Source organism: Pipistrellus hanaki (assembly GCF_964339955.1).
Source record: "Pipistrellus hanaki genome assembly, chromosome: 10".
NCBI lineage: Eukaryota > Metazoa > Chordata > Mammalia > Chiroptera > Vespertilionidae > Pipistrellus > Pipistrellus hanaki.
This window is the reverse complement of record NC_140512.1, coordinates 36,736,172-36,759,113: the sequence shown is the minus strand read 5'-3', so window position 1 is coordinate 36,759,113 and position 22,942 is coordinate 36,736,172. Positions and strand designations below refer to the sequence as shown.

Here is a 22,942-nt window from a genome sequence, read left to right as displayed (position 1 = left end):
ACGATACATTTTGCATTTTTAGCCAGTTTTAAGCTTAGATTTAATATTATCCAAAAACAGCTGCATTTTAAAGTGAGTATTATTTAAAGTACAAATTATTCATTGGTTTTGCATGCTATTTCAATCTCATTACACATCTTAATTAATATAATGCCTAAAACATGATGGTCTCTCCACTTTGCAAATAATAAAAAAGTCTAGACTCATGGATATTGTGTACTATATAATAGTGTAGGGATTAACATTTTATTTTCTGCCAAATTTATAATAAAATACCTGAATGCTACAATTGTATATTGAAAACATAGCTACAGAAGTGTTGGAAAAATAAAAGAATGGGGAATGTCAAAGGAATACAGGCGCCAACTTGAAAGAGCTCTCCTGATCCCAATCTGGAACAGTTTGAATAACAAAGTATATAATGTACTGTGGAGTTATAAACCAAAGTATAAATGTCTGTGAAATTGGTCCATACTGATATAGATAAACTAGAGGCCCAGTGCACAAACTTTGTGCACTGAGGGGGGAGGGTGTCCATCAGCCTGGCAGTCCAGGAGCCCTCAGGGGATGTCTGACTGCCAGCTTAGGCCTTCTTCCATGAGCCCAGCTTCTGGCTGAGTAGCACTCCAGAGCACAATAACCACCAGGGTGCAGCTCCTGCATTGAGTGTCTGCTCCCTGGTGGACAGTGCATATCCTAGTGATCAGTCGTTCTGCCCTTTGATTGATTTTCATATTAGCCTTTTATTATATAGGATGATTGACTAAATAAATAAATGGGAACAAATAGAATACAAATTCCATTGAAGAATTATAAATAATATACGGTATGTAGATATGGTCCTTGTCTAGGAAGTGAAGCTTAATGCCTCCCTAGCTCTGATTTTTGAGTGTAGCCTGTACTTAGTAAGTCTTTTAGTAAGAAAAAGTATGGAAAAGGGGACAGAGGGTCGGGTGGAGAAACTTGGCAAACACAATCTACAATCAAAGGAAACATTCTGGGAAATGACTTGGTAGCATTTACCCTTTGATAAAATATGATAAAAAGGTTATCTTGATAGCATATACCATTTGACAAAGAATGAGAATGGCCTTTTACCCCTGTGGTTTTCATTATAAAAAACCTAACCTCAGTCAAACCAAAGAAAAGTGTCAAACCCAAATTGAGGGACATTCTAAAGATGCTTACATATCTCACTTATAGTACCAATTACTGTACATAGCATGGATACATGAAATAAAAGGGGTATAGTTTCAAAAAACAATTTGTCAAGGGAAATATTTTGCTAAGCTAATGTGAAACTGATAATAGTATAAAATAATTCAAATCTCTCATTCTTTTAAATATTTTTCACTTAATAGAAATTTAGAGCATATGTGAGATACTTATATTAAAATTAATATATTTTAACATACTTGTGACACATGAAGCTATTGAATGGGAAATAGTAAACTACATTTAATGAGTTTTCTCTTAAAAACATAGGCATTTAATGATAAATACATTTGTTTAAATAACTAATTTTTAAATAAGTAAATCTTAAATGTAATTTTTAGCTCTGTAATATCTCTCAGTGATTAAAATAGTTTTCTTCCTAGGTTGGAATTATAAAAATATGTTTATATTATATTAACAATGTAACAAGAAGTAAATTTTAATCACCATCAAGGAAAGAAATATAGTTTTTAACATCAATAAATATAAACCTTTATTACTATAAATTAGATAATATGTAAATATATAATACTATTTTTAAGCATAATTAAAAAAATATATTAATTATATTTAGAAATAGTAGATAGCAATTTACTAAGAATAAATAAATCTGGATCACAGCTGTAGCCTAGTTATTAACTAGCTTTGCCCACTCTGAATCAGTCAATTAACGTTTCAATCACAATATTTTGTACATGAAATGGGACAGTTAATATTTGCTCTGCCTTGTCATATTATTATTTTGAAGATTATCTTAAATAAAGAATGTGGAAATTCTTTGAACTATATCAAGTATGATTCACATGTATAATATTGTTTTTTATTGCATATAAGACTATAGAGGAACCTTTAGTGAAATCTAATATCTTTTTATTACATCATACTTCCTGCCAAACAATATAAGCATTTTTCAATATGTGGAAGTTGGAGTTATATATTGACAAATGTGAGCAAATAAAGACGCAAGAAACTAACAATTTTGACACAATACAATCAAATGCACTTAGGGTAAAATTCTAAGTAAGTCTTATGACATAGGAGGAAATCATGCCTTGACACCCCCCCTCTCCCCAAACCCATGAAGTAAAGAAACAAAAGTCTCAGAACCTTGAACCTTGTTTCAGAACTCAAAGGAATAACTACTTCTTCAAGATTCAACCACCAATCAAAACCAGCTAATAAGAAAATTTATGCCCACATAGTAAAATAAGTGAAGCCCTCTGCAGGTTTGTGTCTTTTTTTTTTTTTTTTTAATATATTTTATTGATTTTTTACAGAGAGGAAGGGAGAGAGATAGAGAGCTAGAAACATCGATGAGAGAGAAACATCAACCAGCTGCCTCTTGCACATCCCTTACTGGGGATGTGCCCGAAACCAACATACATGCCCTTGACCGGAATCGAACCCGGGACCTTTCAGTCTGCAGACCCACGCTCTACCACTGAGCCAACCCAGTTTCAGCAAGGTTTGTGACTTGACCATTTTCAAAGCCCTTATTCTATCATGAATCAGGAAAATTACTCTGTAGTTTACCAGGAAAATTTGAAATTTGATAAAAATTAAATTATTCTGAGTTTCAGTGTTTTTCTTTATGTAAATCTGCTAGTCATTTGTGGTCCTTATAAAGAAGGCTAAATAAGGGGAATCATAGTGAAGAACTCTACATAAAACAGCATTATCCTACTGTCACTTCTTTTTTTGTTGTAAATCCTCACCTGAGGATATTTTTCCTTTGACTTTTTAGAGAAAGTGGAAGGAGGAGTTTCTCACCTCAATTGGTTGCCTCCTTCATATGCCCTGTCCAGGGCTGGCCATTGAGCCTGCTACTGAGGCACCTACCCTAAACCAGAATGGAATCAGGACCCTTCAGTCAATGAGCTGACACTCTATCCACTGAGCCAGACCAGCTAGGGCCTATTGTCACTTTTAAACAATGCACAAATGGCTAAAATATTCAACTCCTTTTACATGTTCTTATTTTGAGAAGTGCATCCATTCATTTTCCCCCCCAGTATACAGTCTTGACTGGTGGAGCCAGTCATGGTGGCAGAGATAGGAGATATAATGAGAAGACATGAACTTCTGTTCTTAAGGTGATTGCTGTCCTTGGAGGGATTCAAGCAGGTCAACTGCCTTGTAATAAAGCTTATTAAGATTCCAGAGAAAACTGTCTGCTCTGATTACCCAGGGAAGCATCACAAAAGAAAGGATGCTTGACCCCAATCTGTAAGAAGAGTAAAATTTTACCTTGGATGGTGTTGTAAATGAAACAATATTGTAGAAAGAGAATATCTGTAAAAACACAAAATAATGAAAAAATATGATAAATTTAGGGAATGAGAAATAAAATGTATGGTAGGTGTATTACTTTTGGGGGGCATTTGTCTTCTGGGGCTGCCGTACAAAGTTCCAAAAACTGGGTGACAAGAAGAATTTATTGTCTCACAGTTCTGGAGACTGAAAATCTGAGACTGAGGTGTCGACAGGGTTGGTTCCTTCTGGGGGCTGTGAGGAAAAATTAGTTCCATGCCTCTCTCCTAGCTTTTGGTGGGTTGATGGCAATTTTAGGTGTTTCTTGGCTTGTAGATTCATCACCCTGATCTCTGCCTTCATCTTCACATGGCTTTCTTCTTATGTGCATATATGTCTCTGTGTTTAAATTTCCCCCTTTTTATAAAGAAACCCATCATTGATTTAATACCACACTAATTGCCTCACTTAAAAAAAAAAAGTATCTTTATCATTGAAATAGAAGCTCAGTGCATGAAATTTATGCACTGGGGGGCAGAAGGGAGGGGGGGTGTAAGTGGCCCTTAGTCCAGCCTGCACCCTCTCCAATCTGGGACCCCTTAGGGGATTTCCATCTCATATTCCGGAACTGCTGGCTCCCAACTGCTAGCCTGCCTGCCAGCCTGATCACCCCCTAACCACTCCATTGCCAGCCTGATCGAAAGCCTAACTGCTCCCCTGCCAGCCCAGTTGCCCCCAACTGCCCTCCCCTGCTGGCATGGTCGCCTCCAATTGCTGGCCTGGTCACCCCCAACTGCCCTTCCTTGGAGGCCTATTCCCCCCAATTGCCCTCCCTGCCAGCTTGGTTGTCCCTAGCTGTCCTCCCCTTCAGGCGTGGTGCCCCCAACTGCCCTCCCCTGTCAGCCTGGGTCCCCCCCCGCAACTGCCCTCTCCTAATGGCCTGGTCACCCCTAATTGCCCTCCCGTGCTGGCCTGATTGCCCACACTTCCCTCCCCTGCTGGCCATCTTGTGGCCGGCCATCTTTGACCACATGGGGGTGGCCATCTTGTGGAGGGTGTGAGGGTCAATTTGCATATTACCTCTTTATTATATAGAAGATGTATTAAATATATCTCCCTTTCCTTCCCTCCCCACTGATCCCCTCCACCTTCCCCCCTCGCCCCCGGCCTTCACCACACTATTCACCTCCATACAGATCCTATTTGCAAATAAGGTTACATTCGTAGGGAGTGGAGGTTCTATGTCTTCTTGGGAGTCACAATTCAACGTGTAACAGTATGATTATGGTTAGAATACAGGATGTATGAGAAGGTGGAATGAACAAAAGAGGAAATGGATACACCCATAGACATGGGAACAGAAAGATGGGCCTAAATACTTATTCCAAAAGTATAATTTAAAATGTGTTTTAATGATAGAGATCACTACTTTCTATGTGCAACCAGAAAATTGGGCTCTGTGTCACTATTAAACATAGACTTAAGAAATGTGGGATAGTTGCTTGCTTACTCAATCTTTTTTTCCTCTCAGTTATGAAGAAAAATTTGTCTCTAAAGTTAATGTCATTAAAAAATGAGAATCATAGATGCGCAGATATTAGTAACGTTAAATTACTTTATTAAAATAATATGGACATTAGTCCTAGAGCTTAGAGATAATTTTTTCATTTTTTTAAAATTAATTAATCACTGAACTTCAACTTTTATGCTTAGCAGCTTCTTCATGGGCAGCTTTTCTCTCTCAAGCTGCTTTTTCCCTCAGTTGTCATGCTTCATGGCTTCATTTCCTACTTCCCTCAACCTGATTTCCAAGATTTTGGACAGTCCCCTGCCTTCAGTTACATCTGCACTGAACTCCCCAAGCTGGGCTTGAATTCAGTCACCCACCTACTTCACTCCCACACCCTGACTGTTGAGGGCCACGGTGTCCTCCAGCACCAGCTGGGCAGTGCAGTGCTCCTCCGTGTATGGCTTCCAGATACGGCTGCGCTGTCCGTGCTGCTCACCAAAGGACATGGGAGCCTTCTGCCTGCCCAGGAGGAGCCTTGCCAGAACTCTCTTTCTGTCAGCCAATGGATGTCTCGAACTTCACAGAGAAATGTGAGGTTTTCCCACTCTCTAATTACTGTCCAGATATCTTCATTGAGATTTGTGAATTTATAAGTACATGTAGTTTCTTACCTCTGCTTTTTTTTATTTTCACTGTTTTCTTTTTAAAATAATTTTTACATGGCTACTAATAAATTTAAAAAATTACATATGTGGCTCACATTATATTTCTATTGGAGCTTTTCTCATGTAAGTACATACATATATACCTCATTTTTTATTGTTTAAAAGTTGTTTAAAAATTTTATTGCTTAAAATATTTTTTATTGTTTAAAACATTTTAAAATATTACATATGTCACCCCCCCCCCCGATTAACACCCCTGGGCCACTCCCACCCCCCAGGACAAGCCCCCACCGCCTCAGTGTCTGCGTCCCTTGTTTATGCTAATATGTATGCATAAAAGTCCTTTAGTTGATCTATAACCCTCACCTCCCTCCCCTGCCTTTTCTCTGAGGTTGGATGGTCAATTCAGTATTACCTTGTCTCTGGATCTATTTTTGTTCATCAGTTTATGTTGTTCATTATATTCTAAATATGTGTAAGATCATGTGATATTTATCTACTTTTATAGACAATGTTCGCTTCTCTTCAGCAGGTCTAGTTCTTCGATTATGACATTGCTTCTATCTTAGTTCCTTTCTTGGTCTTTGACTGATCAGCTACTTTTGGCATTTGTCCCTCTTCTTCCCACCTTGTTCCTTCTGAATACAACATAAATATACTAACATCTTCCACATTTAAAAATTGAAACTCATTGCTCATCCACATGTTCTTTCCAAGGGATACCTCCACCTCACTCCTTCCTGGTTCAAGAAAGAAATAAGTAATATCTTCCTCTAGTCCATTAGTTTCTCTGAGTGATTTTTAAACTTCCTTAGGTCTGGATCCTAGACCTACTGCCCCACTGATCCACATCTGCAAATTCAGTGTCATTTTTAGTTCAATTGATATTTGCACAACGTATTTGCTTACTCAACAGCCTCCTTGGGATATACTAGTACTATAAGGACTCCAACAAAACATTTCCTAAGTTGAATTTTATAACCCTTTCTTCCTCCTGTTCAATGTTTTGGTGAATATCCTGCAAAAAATAAGCCAGAAATCTGTGTGTCTTCTGATACTCTTCTGTCCCTCTAATCTTCTATGTTTAAGTAGTTAGATCTCTTTTAGTATTCTGCCTCTCCCTCCCCCACCTACTTTTGTAGTTAAATGTGCATGATCTTTCACTGGGCTATTAAAATAGATTTCAAATCCATTTTTATATTTATGACAAGCTTTAAAAACACCATTAACTGCACCTTCCTAGCCTATGATAAATTCAGTATCCTTAGAATGGCATTAAAAGGCTTTTCCTTTGGTTTGACTGATGTCTAAATTATCTTTATCACAGACTCCCTGATGAAAGATGTGGAATGTTTCTTTTAAAAAATTGCACATTCCCTCATGAACATAAACTTATACTTTCTTTTGGTGATATCAAAGATGTTCATGGATTCCTTGAGATTTATATATGAGTCTCATGATCCCAAATAGTCTCTTGCCACATTCTCCAATACCTTCAGCAAGGCCAAAAAACTTACGTTTCCCCCTAAATGCAGTATTGTTTCTTGCACAACCCCACCTTCCTCCTTCACTTGAGGAATAGACTAAAACATTCATCTTTTGTCTCCTTTAGCCTGAGGTCACCCTGAGGCTTATCCTATTCCTCCTCCTCCTCCACACACACACACACACACACACACACACACACACACACACACAGGTCTGGGTTATTCCTCTCCTTTAAGCCAGTCAGAGAAAGATAAGTATCACATGATCTCAGTCATATGTGGAATCTAATGAACAAAATAAACTGATGAACAAAATAGATCCAGAGACATAGAGGCATGGCAGACTTTTGAATCTTAGAGGGAAGGTGGTGTGGGTGAGATCAACCAAAGAATTTGTATGCATATATGCTTAACCCAGGGACACAGACAGTAGGGTGATGAAGGGCTGTGGCTGGGTTGGGGGGGCAGGGTGGGGGCAGCTTGAATGGGTCAATGGGGACAAAAGGAACATATGTAATATTTTCAACAATAAACATTACTTAAAATTCATTTATGAAAAAATAACGTATTAGATATGACTTCCATAAAAATATAATAAAATAACGTACGGTGGACCAGTGTAACCTTAAGAACCTTGGAATGAGAATGACATGAGTTTGGATGCATGTCAGAAATTGATATATTTGTTAAATAGTATAATGTCTCCTGGCAGGTTCTGAGAGTTTAAGTTTGAAGGAGGAGAAATTTATTCTGTCAAAATTAGTACCAGTTGAGGCTTTCTGATGGAAGGGGCATTTAAATTGGTTTTAAAAACCATAGAGAATTTGGGAAAGCAAAGATGGGAGGTAGAGAAGATAGTGATAATCCTCAGACCTCAATGACATTACCAAGCTATAGGAATTAGAATTTCGATTATATCATTAGATTATTTTTTACAGTACTATGTTAATCACAATAATTTAAATTTCATGTGATTCATGTCACTCTCTGACCTTACTTCCTTTCTTTATTTCTTATTAGAAAGGTGATTTTCTGACATTCATGCTGAGTTCATTTTTCTAATTGTCAGTTCATATATTTAATGATTTGTAAGAATCGAGACATTGTTTCCTCAAGTGTGTTTTTAGGAAATCCAATCCTATGGAAATCTTATTAAGAAAGTATTCTATAGGGTAACTGGCTTGTGGTTGATGACAGAGTGGTAAAGGCTCTGAGAAGTTCTGCGCTGAACTCCACTTGTTTAACTCACCACTTCACAATTTATATGAGCATAGAACACCCTTTTCCATAATTGCTGTTACTATCTCAAAGGACTATTTCTCCATACTTTGGGGTATTATAATGAATATTCATCTGGTATGCACTCTCTTTCCAAATAGACTATTTATTAAGAATCCAAGTTGTCTTACATTTTTACTCACATCTTGAAGATTGCGAAATACTCCTTAACTCAAAGTACTTATATCATAGATCATATATGTGTTTAAATAGTTTTATGAACCTATTGTAAGAGAACTGTTTTTATATATTACAAAGAAAGTCATATTACAGTATAACAGATCTTTTGGAACCAAAAGGATGGCTAAATTTCAAATGCTTTTCGTCTTCCCAATGCATTTGAGGAAACTGAAGCCTAGAAGTTTTAAGAACTTTTGTGAATGTCATAGAGAGATTCTGTAGTAGAACCAAAGCTTAAAAGTGCATATCTTAAAGAGCCCAATTCTTTTTTTGTTGCTCACTAATCTAATTAATTCCTTGATGGTGCATTTATAAATTATGAAACTGATCCTGTTTGTTATGACAGTTGAGATTTTTCATGGCTTACCTTTAGAACCAAAAGCCAGAAGAGTTTATGTAAATGACTAATTTCTACTACATAATCATTACTAAACATTGTTGAAATATATCTGGCCTAATTGAGAACAAAACCTTTAAAATAATTTAGAAATAAAATTTTAAAATTCAGAAGAAATATTTTTAAATATCTAGAATGTTGGAAATGTTAACTCTACAAAATACAAAACATAAAGAGAAGTCAGCTTCTTTTCATTCCTATTTGGTTGTTTAGTGTTTTTATTTAATAAGATGTTTTCTTACAACATGAAACCACTCTTGGGGATCAAAGTCATTAGGATAATACAGCAGATTGTGTTTATTAGTTGATTCTAACCAGCTATGCGGTTTAAGCATAATTTGTTTTTTTAAGGCAGAGATATTTCCATCTGTTAGGAAATATTCAACTTTAAAATTTGTTTCCACTACCCCACTATATCATAGACTCTGACTTGCTAACTTTAGAAAAATTAGACTATATTGTACCCTCAATCAACTACATAAAAAACAAATCTGAAAGGGCAAATTTATTTTACCCTCTCTTGATATAAAATCACTTTAAAAAATATTTTATTGATTTTTTACAGAGAGGAAGAGAGAGAAATAGAGACTTAGAAACATCAATGAGAGAGAAACATCAATCAGCCGCCTCCTACACACCTCCCACCGGGGATGTGCCCGCAACCAAGGCACATGCCCCTGACCAGAATCGAACCTGGGACCCTCCAGTCCACAGGCCGACGCTCTATCCACTGAGCCAAACTGATTTCGGCATAAAATCACTTTTTTATTATAATTTCATGTTACTACTAAAAATGCCAGATTATAATACAGACATTGGGAACTGCCGAGGTATGAAGGTAATGATCCTGCATTTCTTTTACTTAAAAAAACTGAGTGTTTGTGTCTGTATAGAAAATCTCTTTAAGTCCAGGAAGTATATCTAGTCTTCTGAGGATTAAGGATATAACACACCATGGATGGTATTTTAACTAGACAACTCGAGGTGCAAAACAGCTCCAAGTGAACTTAACTCTAATATGTCTCCAACTTTATCACCATGTGGAAAATTAATGTTGCAAAGTCAAACATGACAATAAAACACAAGAAATAAGGTAAATTTGTAAAAGGATGAGATATATTTGCTGAAGTGTATACTCAGATGTTCAACCATTAGTAATAATATATGTTATGTTTAGAAATAATATGTGCAAATTTTAAAATTTTTTAATATTTCAGATATTCTACACTCCCCTGGCCCTCTTTGTGCCACCTTCGGTATATGCTGTTCATCTTCAGTTCAATCTCCTCTACCAGTTTTGGATCCACACAGAGGTAAATCCTTTTTTTGTTGTTTAAGTTTTATACCTAACTAGCCTGCAGCAAGGTCCTGGAAATCTACTAGCAGCTGATTTATTGTGTAAGAAAATCTTTGTCTGCATTCTTTAAGGAGAAACATCTGTTCATTTTTATTCCTTTTTACTGAATATATATTGCAAAGTTTATAAGAAGCAATGAGGCCAGTTGGTCTCAATTAAATAAAACCATTTTTGAACTATTAAGTACCAAAACATTTTAATACTTTATTCAATACAATATCTTCCTGTATTGCAGTTTATTAAACATTGTTTGCCAAAAGATGTTGAAATTTATTTTAATATAAAGATATAAATTTATATATATATAATTTATGTATTCTTCTAAATATATATATATATATAATATCTACATATAAATATTGTTATAAATTATTCCATAATATAACTTAGTATTATATATTAATATGTATTTAATTACATATATAAATATATAATATTTATACATTATATAAGTGGGAAGTTCTTTATAAAATTCCTTGACAAAATTTTAATGCCTAAAAAAATTACAAAACTATTTTTTGTTTGGAAATCTTGCTTCAATTTTAGAGTTTGAATTTTATTTAAAAGGTGTTCAATATATTGTTAGGGTAGGTGTTTTCCCACCAGAAAAATGAACAAATGTAATTTCTTGGATCTTCTGTGATACCTCAAATTATCAGACTTGAATGTTTGTAGAAAGATCATTATGGAACTGATTGGTTTATGAACTATTGTACTGAACTGGTTGTTAAGTACCACAAAAATCACAGATGCAGAAAACTTCTTACTTATACACATGAGAACCCTTTCAAGCATTTGGTATTTATTGGAGGTCTTTTGAAGTTCTATAGGAAGCACATTGACAGGTGTTGCAACTGGTTGAACAATACCGCAAATCACAGCTGCATTAGTTGCCAAAGCTTGATGCAACAAAGAGCATTATTTCATTAATCTGCAGTATTTCATGCTACTGACTTGCTTGGAATAGAGAGACTGTTACCATGACTTTGGGCATATGTGGCATTATTAGAAGATCTGTTATGAAATAGCATTGGATTTTATGGTAGTTGACATACATCAAACAGCCAATATTATAACCATCTGAAAGAGTTGTTGAGGTCAATTCTGACTCTAGAGGTCAAAGACCAAATTTGTTTAAATCACTGAGGGAAGCTTTCTGATGATTTACATGGAGGGGATAAAGGAGAATTACATTTTTATAACAGCTCTGCTCCAGGTTATACCATGTGTTGGGTTCATGAATTAGTTTGGATACAGAACAATGGTGCCTAAGTAAAGTCTGCCTTTTCCTGTATCGCTATAAGAGGATCATGAGCCAGGGCTTGAGTACCATCTTAGGAAGAAAGGGAGAGTGGAGGAAAGCCATTGATGAGGCATTTCTTTCAAGCTCAGAAATTTCAGGTGGCTTCACTTCCAACTCAAAAGCAATGCATCAGAATTCTCACTTGTATTATACACCATGCTTTTGATTGTACTGTACAATGTGTAGTTACTACAGTTGAGCTGCACAAGAAGCAAGAGCACACTTTCTGAAATTAAGATTTGGATTTGGATCTTGGAATTTTAAGTTATATTACTAGCTGTGAATATATTTCTAAGGGTGTTTTATTTGCAACTGTGTGTTTAATTACATTATTGCTATAGACAGCATTTACCATTTATTTACAAATAATAAAATAATTTAGGAAATAAAATCAGGATATTTGTATCAGTGGCTGCTTTTAGAGAAAGGGGCAAGTGAAATAGAGTGGGGAAAAGACAGCCTTTAACAAATTATTCTTATCATGTGCTTTCTCTACTTTTTCAGTTAAAGGTTAATACACATTCGATTTAAAAATAAAATTTGAAAACAATTACCTCAGTCTAAAAAAATACTTTATGCCTCTTTAGGCCACTTGAGCACTGCTTCATTTCAGGCATCCTACTTGGTGGTTAATTCACAGAAACAATATGTGAGCCATAGACATGACAGTGTTGGCCAAAGTCTGCACATTCCTGAATGGAAATTTGACTCTTATAGTTGTTTCACTTCTGCTGACCTCCATAAAATCAGTTCTCACTTGGAAGGGAATCTGGCCTGAAGGAGGTACTGATTTTCGAAAAGTGAAGAGAAGTTCATTCCCTTCCATCAATCAGGCTAGGATTCTATATGAAAGAAAAAATAGGACAATTTTTGTTTACTTTTGGGTTACTTTAATGAAGAAACAACACTGTCTCTTTCCTTCCTCTCTTTTGAAAGTTATAAAAATTTTGCTTGAAACTATACTCTTTCTTAATTTTTATGACTACATTTTTGTTTATTCATTCATTTGAAATATCTGCAGCATATAGTTCTACTCTTTCCTTGTGAGTATACTAAAAGCAATCAAAATCGTTTTGAATGTAATAAGTGTGGAATGTTATAACTATTTTAGATATATTAGATATTTGGGTGTTAGCTGATTTCTACAATACAGAAGTAATAGTATCATTATCTATAACCTTTCAGTTATCTTAAATTTACTGTCATATGTTCATGTACATATAAGATAATTCTTGGGCAGAGAAATGTAACATAAATAATTATTTGGTATTGAATATTTGCACCATGTAATTAAATGATCTGTATAGTGCTAAATTGAGAGAGATTTGTGTGCAGATAGTGTGGTTCCTCCCTCTGTGGTTCCATGAGAGGGGTCCCACTTTAAATTTCCAGTCCGTAGATCAAAATTCCATCTCAGACCCCTATATTAATGAGACTAGAATTTTTCTTTTTGAACTCTATCCCTTTCCCCTTCATTGTATCACATTCTTTAGGACAGTCATTCTATTTGAATACTTCTTTGTCAACCTTATCCACCAAACACAAAGATTGCCATCACTGAAAATGAACAAACTCTGAAGAAAACAAATTCTTTTCATTAACAATCTTTATACTCTACCAACTCTCCCAATCATATCGTTCACTGAGGATGTATTTATGTTAGACCTATATGTAGGATCAATAGAAATTAGAGCATAGGAGTATTGCAGAAATGCAGTGTTCAGAATTAGAAAGCAAATGGAATGTGCAGTAGAGCAATGAGGCAATATAACTGAAGTGACAAGAGAAACCAGAAATTGCAGAAGCTAGGACATATAGGAAGGAAGAGGAAAATGTAGCTCTATGGCAACAAAACAATAGACTAGTAGCAACATGAGCAAATATTTAGGAAATTTAGCCCTAGCTGGTTTGGCTCAGTGGATAGAGCCATTGGCCTGTGGACAGAAGGATTTGGGGTTCAGTTCTGGTCAAGGGCATGTACCTTGGTTGCAGGCTCCTCCCCAGCCCAGGTCCTGGTTGGGGCACATGCAGGAGGCAATAAATCAATGTATTTCTCTCACATTGATATTTCCCTCAGTCTCCTACTTTCTCTAAAAAATCAATGGAAAAATATTGCCAGGTAAGGATTAAAAATTAAAAATTAAATATACAAGTAACTTACCCTGGATTTCATAAGTAAATGTCAAAGCCAGGTTTTGTAATGGGTAGTCAAGATCCATATTCTTTGCTCTTACCCACTACATTATAAAGCTTCCCTGTAGATGGTTCATTTCTGATCTTAATGTTATAATAAAATTGCCACTATGTGTTAAGCATCCAGTATGTTCCAAGCAAAAAATGTTGTATTTCATGTCCATAAAGTAATTTGAATCACTAGAGACCAATTAAACTTTTACAGGTTATAAAGAATGAATATAAATTCAAGTAACTTCAGTTAATGGGGTTTTATTTTAAGGGGACATGTAGAAGTACATGTAGCAGGAAACCATTGCAGAAATTTAATAGACAATTTCGGAAAACTGGAATTTTTATATTCACCAACTCTGTAACAAACACTGTCCGTTTAAAAGCTAAGAATATTGTGGTCCTACAGTTTATATAGGTAACATGGTTGGTTTCAGTGCTTGCATTTTGGCCATTACTCACCCATTGCATTTACTCTTCAAACAATGTAATTTATTTAGTATATCTTCATAGATAAGAACAGGGTTCATAAAAATCCTATATGGCATAGTGGAAAGATCAAGGCTGTGGGTTAGTTAACACAGAAATGAGGTGTAATCTTGCCTGTTCCAAATTATCGTGTAACTTCTATACACATCTACTTGTTCTTCAAATTTATTCTCTGAGGCTAATCTCACTATACAGCATTTGGTGATGTTCTATTGCTTGCTAAATAAAAGTCTAAATTTTTTTTACATTTCATGTTTTTTTCATGCACTGCCTTCTCTTGATGCACATGCCATTACTTTACATTCTTTGGAATTCAATCAAGCTAGACCATTTCCATTTCCCATATATATCTGATGTGTAATAATAGTTTCTCTCACTTTCATATTTTCTACACGTTGCTATTCTATGTTTTTGAAGTTTCAACTCAAATTCTTCTTCATAAAAGTGTTTTCTCTTTTAAGAGCAAGTACCTATATAGATTAGATTGTGTGTCAGTCACTAGACTATGATTTCACAAAAGCTACTTAATTAATTATCATACAACCTTATGACCTCAATTCAAAGTGAGGACATTGAAACTATGTAAAGATTAAGGAAATTATCTAATGTTGTTGCAACTAAATGGTAGTAGATCCATGATTCAATAATAATTATCTCTCTTTCCTCATCTGAATATAGTATCATTTACATTTCTTAGAGAATTCCTAGTTTGTCCAGAACTGCCCCCATATATGCCTATTTTCCTGGCATAATTGTTAATAGCACAGCTATATACTCTCTTAAATTATTCATTATACACTTGAGTTTTCCTCTTAAAATACTCTTTAATCTCTCTTTCCCTTTCCGTTTTCATTGCCTCACCTTAATTTATGGGCCTATCATTAATTACATAGTTGGTTACAATAGAATTCTATTTATTTTCTATTTCTATAAACTCTTTTTTCTCTCCCTTATATCTCAATACATAAACTGGGATGATCATTTTAGGAGCCAATGATTAAACACTCCTAACATGTGAATAAACATCAGCAATAGGAGATTTCAGATGGTTCTATTGCCTACCAGATAAAATCAAACACCTAAAATTCAGCAATAAGTTTCGGGGCCCTTAAATATAAGCTTTGCTTACCCCTCCATTCTCATCCCATTAGCTGGTCCAGTTAAACCACACCGTTTTTTACTTCCAAAGTATACCAAATACTTATTCATTCTGAGTATTTGCATATGCTCTCTCTGGGAAGCTCTTTTTCCAAACATTCTTCATAATACAATTCAATTACTACTTCTTCTGGGATGTCTTTTTCATCTAGAGTTAAGTGCACTTTTCTTTAAACTATTCCTGTGTTTATTGCTATTTCCATATTGGCAGTTACTGATTAAGAACATGAGTTTGTTGAGGGACATAAATGAAATAGCACATTAGTTCCTGCATACGGAGAGAATCCAATTAATGGTGATGACATTTAATTCTATATTGTATTTGTTGCTTAATTCTGTCTCTTCCATTATTCTCTGAGTTCCTGGATAGCTAAAAAGCAGTGTTGGATATTAATATATTATATATGTATATATTTGTATTTATATATGGAATATACTTACACCATATCTCCTTATAGCATGTACATTTTGAACAGTTATGTTTACGCATCTTTTGGAATTATAATGAATTTTGGGGAAGAAGTTATATTTCAAAATATATGCTTTTGAAAAATGTTTATTTTAACAAAATCAAATTTATGCTTTTTTTTCTATTAAGTTCTTATTCAAAAAGTACCTACTCCTATCCCTTCCCCTCCCTGTTTTTTCCTTAAAATATGTTGGGATATTTCTAGTTACAATCCTCCCTTCTCACTATTCTTCCTTCTTTAAAATATAATTTACTTCAGCATTTTTTTTTAAGAAAATGCCCATTTTTTAAAAATATATTTTTTTAATTGATTTTGTACAGAGAGGAAGGGAGAGAGATAGTCAGAAACATCGATGAGAGAGAGTCATCGATCAGCTGCCTCTTGCACACCCCTCACTGGGGATATGCCCACAACCAAGGTACATGCCCTTGACCGGAATAGAACTCGGGACCCTTCAGTCCCCAAGCTGACGCTCTATCCATTGAGCCAAACCGGTTTCGGCTACTTCACCATTTTTATACTGTCTCTGTGATTTCATGTTTAGTCTATAGCTGTAATGTAAATTCTCTTAAGGATTTGCAATCAATGTTTCCACTGACTCACTTAACACATTCACAGGAACATTCGACACCACCTTGAGTCAACATGTCTAAAATGTACTTCATTAGGGCTCAAATCAGCTGCTCTTCTTTACTTCCATTATTCCTTAAAGTCAACATCAAGATAAAACCTTATTGTCACCTTATCAATTTTATCTCTTTTGTGGACTATCTTTAATTCAAATCCTATACATATTCTCTTTATAAATGATCTTTTGTTCTATTATACACTTCATTTTATTTTTTTTATATTTTTATTTTTAAATATATTTTATTGATTTTTTACAGAGAGGAGGAGAGAGGGATAGAGAGCTAGAAACGTCGATGAGAGACAAACATCGACCAGCTGCCTCTTGCACACCCCCTACCGGGGATGTGCCCGCAACTAATGTACATGCCCTTGACCGGAATCGAACCTGGGACCTTTCAGTCCGCAGACCGACGCTCTACCACTGAGCCAAACCGGTTTCGGCGATATACACTTCATTTTAAAATAATTTTCCCACTGTGCTTGTTCATGCATAAAATGTATTGGATACATAAATGTCTTTGAAATACACATATTCCAAAAATATTGCATAAGCACTTACTCTGTGTCAGAGAGGCATTTTGAGGATTACAGTCTTCTTCAAGAGTCTATTGGATTCTAGTGTCTCTTTCCTGAAGGGGAAGAAAAAAACTTCAAAAAATATGTTATGATGCTTCTGAAACTCATCCATATATTGTTTCAAAAGTCATAGGACATTTTAAAAAAATGTCTGCTATGAAAGAGCTGGAATGTGAGGCTTTTAGACACAAGATATATTATGGGGATCTGCTTATCAAAATTGGAGAGGAGGTCATCTTTGGAACAAAGCAAACATATTGGCTAAGACATAATGGTTAAAAGTATATATTTTGTAATCAAAAGTAAATCTATCCTCTATTAGTGTGTTCCCAGAACCTAAAAGGTGGAAAATTAAGAAATGTTTGTTTTATGAGTAGGTCTGAATATTTAGTAGAGTTATTTGAACTCTTTAACCTTGCTTCCTAATCTGTTAAGTGAAAGTAATCACACCCACCCCATAGGAGGGTTATGAGGATTAATGAAATTATGTATATATTAAGTGTATAATCTTGGAAATTATATGCTTTCAGTAAATGGTAGTTATTATAGAAAATCCAAAAAGACTACAAATTGGAATCCTATATAAGAAAAGGCTAATATGCAAATCAACCGAACATCAGAATGACTGGTTGCTGTGATGATCACTGACTAGAAGGAGGCAGGTGCTCAACACGAGAGCTGCCCCCTGGTGGTCAGTGTGCTCCCACAGGGGGAGCACTGCTTAGCCAGAAGCTGGGCCCAGGGCTGGTGAGCACAGTGTGGTGGCAGGAGCCTCCCTGCCTCCACGGCAGCACTAAGGATGTCTAACTGTTCATCCAGCACTAAGGCTGGATCCCTGGGGGGTCCCAGACTACCAGAGGGTGCAGGCAGGGGGCTGAGGGACCATTCCCCTAATGTCATGAATCGGGCCTGTAGTTAGTACATAAAGTCTGAGCTAGAATAGAAGCAAGTATAACTCTTGTGATTACCACATGGATCAAAATTATCTGGGTGCTTACTCAAGATAAAGAATGATGGTCACCTTTTTTCAGAATCAAAATTTCTGGTGAGACTAAGAATCTCCATTTGAACAAACACCCTAAAGGGATTAGATTTAACATTGACTTGTTGAAGTTTGAATACAGAAGGTGACAGTAAGCTTATTGAAGATAAATACTATATTTTATTCATCTTTGCTTTCCTATTGTCTTGAACTTGAATAACCATCAGCAAATACATTATTAATTAATTAATTAATTGATCATGTTAACTAGATTCTTTATAATATATATTACATTTATTGGAGAATGAACGTGAAGAAAATACTCATAGCGAAGTCTTGGATCTGAGAGAATTAAATTATGTGTCCTCCCAAATCCATGTTTAAGCCCTCATCCCCCATTCAATGGTATTTGGAGATGGCATATAATTGGGTTATGAGAATGGAGCCCTCATGATGGTATTAGTACCTTTTTTAAAAAGAGACATTAAGAGAGAGATGATATAGCAGGCAGGCCATTCTCACCAAACACTGAATATGCTGGCACCTTGATCTTGGACTTCCTAGCCTCCATTACTGTGGGAAAGAAATGATTGTTGTTTAAGCCTCCCAGCCTGTTATATTTAGTTATAATATCCCAAACTGATTAAGACAGGATGTATTGATTAATGAAAAATCCCGAGGCGGTAAGGGGACAGATGATACACCTTAGCTAGTCTTTAGAAGAAAAATATGCAAATGAACATAGGGTAAATGAACTTAAGAAAAACAAGTATTTGTAAGTTCTAACCTACTGGTTTAGAATTAATTCATTCTATTATATTTGACTTTGAAAAATTAGTATACAAATGTTTTTAACAGATCAAACTTTATAATAGGTGACAATCAGGAGATCTGGCCTATGAGATTATAAGATTTGAAATGCAGATTTATGTGTTTTATTCATAAAAGTATCTAATGCTTACACAGTGCCAGGTATATGGCTGGTAATCCATTACCATTTGTTGATTAATGAATCTCAAAGCAACACCTGAAATTGGAAATTTGTTCATGATGGCAGCCACAATGTGCTGAGTTTTAGAATGAGTTGAATGTTAGAAGAATGCATTATATAACTACCTGGATGGGATTGAACAAAAACTACTTAACCTCTCAATTTAACAGTCACTTTCTTTTATCAAAATGCTGCTATTATGACTATTATTACTACTAATGTGGTTCATTTTCTTACTGAGTGTCCAAACTGGTAAATATAAAATGGTGTCACAGAAATGAAGTTTTACATAGTTATGCTTATGAATGTTCACCATTTTCCTTCTGTCAATTTAATATGTATTTTTAAAAAACAGTCACTTGGAATCGACCTCCCTTTGAAGGAACACATTCAGCAGTTACTTGTATTCATTTTTCCAGGAAAAGTCAAAAGTGTTATCCAAAATGTAAGCTGAGACAATTATTTTTAAATGCTAACTTGTCCAGCTCTTGTCCTCATATTCGAGGAATAATTCAATGTTAAGTGACAAGAATCAGCCTTCAAGATAATTTATTATAAATACAGTCATTTAAAACTATTGTTTATTGTATAAACATAGCCTAGTCTCATTCTTCTTAAAACTAAGCTTTTAACTCGTTAACCCTGTGGTATAGATACATCAGAAATTTACTCCCTATGAAGCTCTCTATGATCCCAACAGCCCGGATTCTTCCAGATTGTTTTATTTCCAAACTAAAAATATTGTTTTTTCACTCTTTAGTGTGGAAATTTAGCTACCTCCATATTACATGCTTACTGAAGTAGAAAACTGCCTAATCAGATAGGAAAACATTTGGCTGTGAATAAATCAGCATTTGCTGAAGATTTCAAAGTGTGAAAGTAGGCAGGCAAGCACATATCCTACTAGCTTTGCTTTATCTTGCTTCCCTATAGAGAAATCATAGGCTAATATGGCTGCCCCTGCCATCTGTCTAAATACTTGAGTTGTTGTCTTGAATTAACACAGCAGAACTAGTGGGGGATGTAATTAAGATTTTATTTTTACACTTTATCACCAGATGCTCTACAATATAAATTATCCATAAATGTTCAGATTGATTAAGATTTTAACAAGGAAAATGGTTAATGTTTAGAGATCCACTAATTCAGAACAAGAAGTACAATTATTTAATGTTATAGTGTTCATGGTTTTTATCCATTTTCTAAAACTACATGAATTGCTATAGATTATCTTTAGAGTGAAAAATATATTCCTACATATATTCAAATAATGAAATCTGATGTTGTCACTCATTCTCCCTTAACTTAATAATTAAATTACCAGCTATTAAATGGTAATTTCCATTGTTCCACATGGTGATCTTTCAAGAAATTTTAACACAGGTCCAGCCCATGTGGCTAACTGGTTGAGATTCCACTGTGAATCAGGAGGCCACAATTCCATTCTTGGTCAGGACATATTCCTGGGTTGTGGGCTCCATTCCCAGTAAGGGGCATGCAGGAGGCAGCCAGTCAATGATTTTATTTCTATTAATTGATGTTTCTGTTTCTCTCTCCATCTTCCTTGCACTCTGAAATTAATAACAATAAAAAAATTAAAAAGTAAATAAAACCTTAAAAAAAGATCTTAAGATGGGCACTCAGTAAATATCTATTGAATAAGTTGAACCCACATAAGTTATTTTGATTTCCAAATAGTCAATTGAAGATATTTGTAAACAAGGTAGAATTTGTGTGCATTCCCCAAAAACAATCAATGAAACTCTTTGCAAAGCTGCACTATTGGGAGCTATACAAAACATATATTTTTACTAAAGATAATTTCAGCTTTTGACCTAGAAAACAAGCTAATTTTTTTTACATTTTTATTTTTAAATTAAAATTATTTGGGCTGGCATTGGCTAATAAAATTATTTAGGTTTCAAGTGTACAATTCTATAATACATCATCTGTATATTATATCGTATATTTACCACCCAAAATCAATCTCCTTCCATCACTATATATTGAAACCCCTGCTTCTTGTTAGATAATTATTGTGCCAATAATAAATTCAAATTGGTTAGAAATTCAGATATCTGTTCTGTACAATTTAGTAATTTAAAAAGAAAAAAACTGATTTTCTCATCCTTCCACTAAAAAATAATAATTTTTAAAAATAACCTTTTTTGTAAAAGCTTTTTTTCTGAATAGTTTTATCTATCCACTGAAGAGTCCAATGGACTGTAAATAATCTTCCTGGTTATTTATTTTAAATATTTATTGCTGTATTCATTTTTATTTCTAAAACCTATTAAGTTCCATAGAAATTCAGTAAATGTTTGCTGAGTGAATGAACTGGCTAACAAGAGATTTCTTGCTCTGCTTATTATGGAAGTAGCTTTTAATAAGAGGCTTTGATAAAAGTGTATAAATACAGGTTTTAATCATTTTAAACATTTGTAATGGTAAGAGAAACTTTTATTGGTAGTTTGGTACTTAAAATAATTGTTGATTGGCACATGAGTAGATATTCAAAATATAATAAATATGTTAATACATATTAACATGTTAATATGTATTAACATGTTAATATGTATTAACATACACATTTTATTTATATTAATGTATATTAACATACATGTTTTATTAATATATATTAATAACACATTAATATACAGGGTTTCTATATGTAAATAGAATTAACAAGTGGAATATATAATTGAAAGGTCATAGAAATAGTTATAACCAACTTAAATTCCAAAAAGATATGTATGAGCTTATATTTGATTATAAAGATCTTTCCAAATAAAGTACTCTCTAATTTTTTGCACACAGATGCACATGCACACATGATTAGATAAAGAGATTAAAAAAAAAAAGGAAAGAATAGCAGCGAGAGCAAGGAGAGAAGAAGAAGAAAGAAAGGAAGGAGGAGAGAAGGAGGAGAGGAGGGGAGAGGAGAGGAAGAAAGGGAAGGGGATGGGAAGAAGGAAGAAAGGGACAGAGAGAAGAAGGAAAGAAAAAAGAAAGGAAGAAAATTTGACCAGAAAAAACAGCTAATCATGGTATAGCTATTAGTCTATTTCATTTTAGTTTGGGTTTGCATTGAACATTGCCACTGATTTACCTGAAAACTTTTGTCATTTTCACACTGCACTTCAAGCACATCTTTCTCAGCTCAGTAAAACATAACCATGATTTTTATATCGGATGATAAATGTATTAGGAGCTGGTTTAGTATTTCCCTTAAATACTTACTGCAGTGAAACATGGAGGCCCACAATGGTATGGGTCCCTCTGGAACATCAATCATACATGATGCTGTGAAGAAAAGTCTTGACTAGTTAGAGTCAATGTCATCACTCTAACCTATGCTCATCTGAATGCAGGGATTTTCCTACTATGGAGATTTTATTTCACTTCACCCCCAACCCAGTCACTCCTTAGCATTTATCATATTGTTAGCACATTCGTCTTTATAATGAGGATTCTGTAAAGCACACGCTTCTGAGGACATATTTTCCCCATTATGATTTTTCCCTCTCAGACAGGAAGCATGAATATGTGTAAGCATCTCTTATTTGGAAATAACATTGCAATTAAGTGTAAGCATCTGCCTTCTCTCTGAAAAGTACTTATAAATATTCCTATGGCCTTTCAATAATATGTTCCAGTGTTTTTAGTGCCAATTTGCAGATAATTCAACATTCCCACTATTAGTCTAAAATTAAACAAAACAATAGAAATAAGAGGGTTTTTTTTAAATTGTATTTAGAATTTCTTTTCTCAACTTCAGTAGCCATAGTGAAGTGCGAAGAGGCAATTTTCAAAGCAATTC

At 34.7% G+C, this 22,942-nt stretch overlaps 1 protein-coding gene across 2 annotated transcripts in view; it reads left to right on the top strand.

Annotated features, from left to right (window-relative positions):
- The window catches only part of AGMO (alkylglycerol monooxygenase), a 260,218-nt gene that overhangs the window by 103,581 nt on the left and 133,695 nt on the right, over positions 1-22,942 (top strand). For both annotated transcript variants that reach the window (XM_084897113.1, XM_084897114.1), the window contains exon 5: positions 10,200-10,295. In XM_084897113.1, the coding sequence (XP_084753239.1) occupies positions 10,200-10,295 (96 nt within the window). The remainder of the gene's footprint in view (positions 1-10,199; positions 10,296-22,942) is intronic.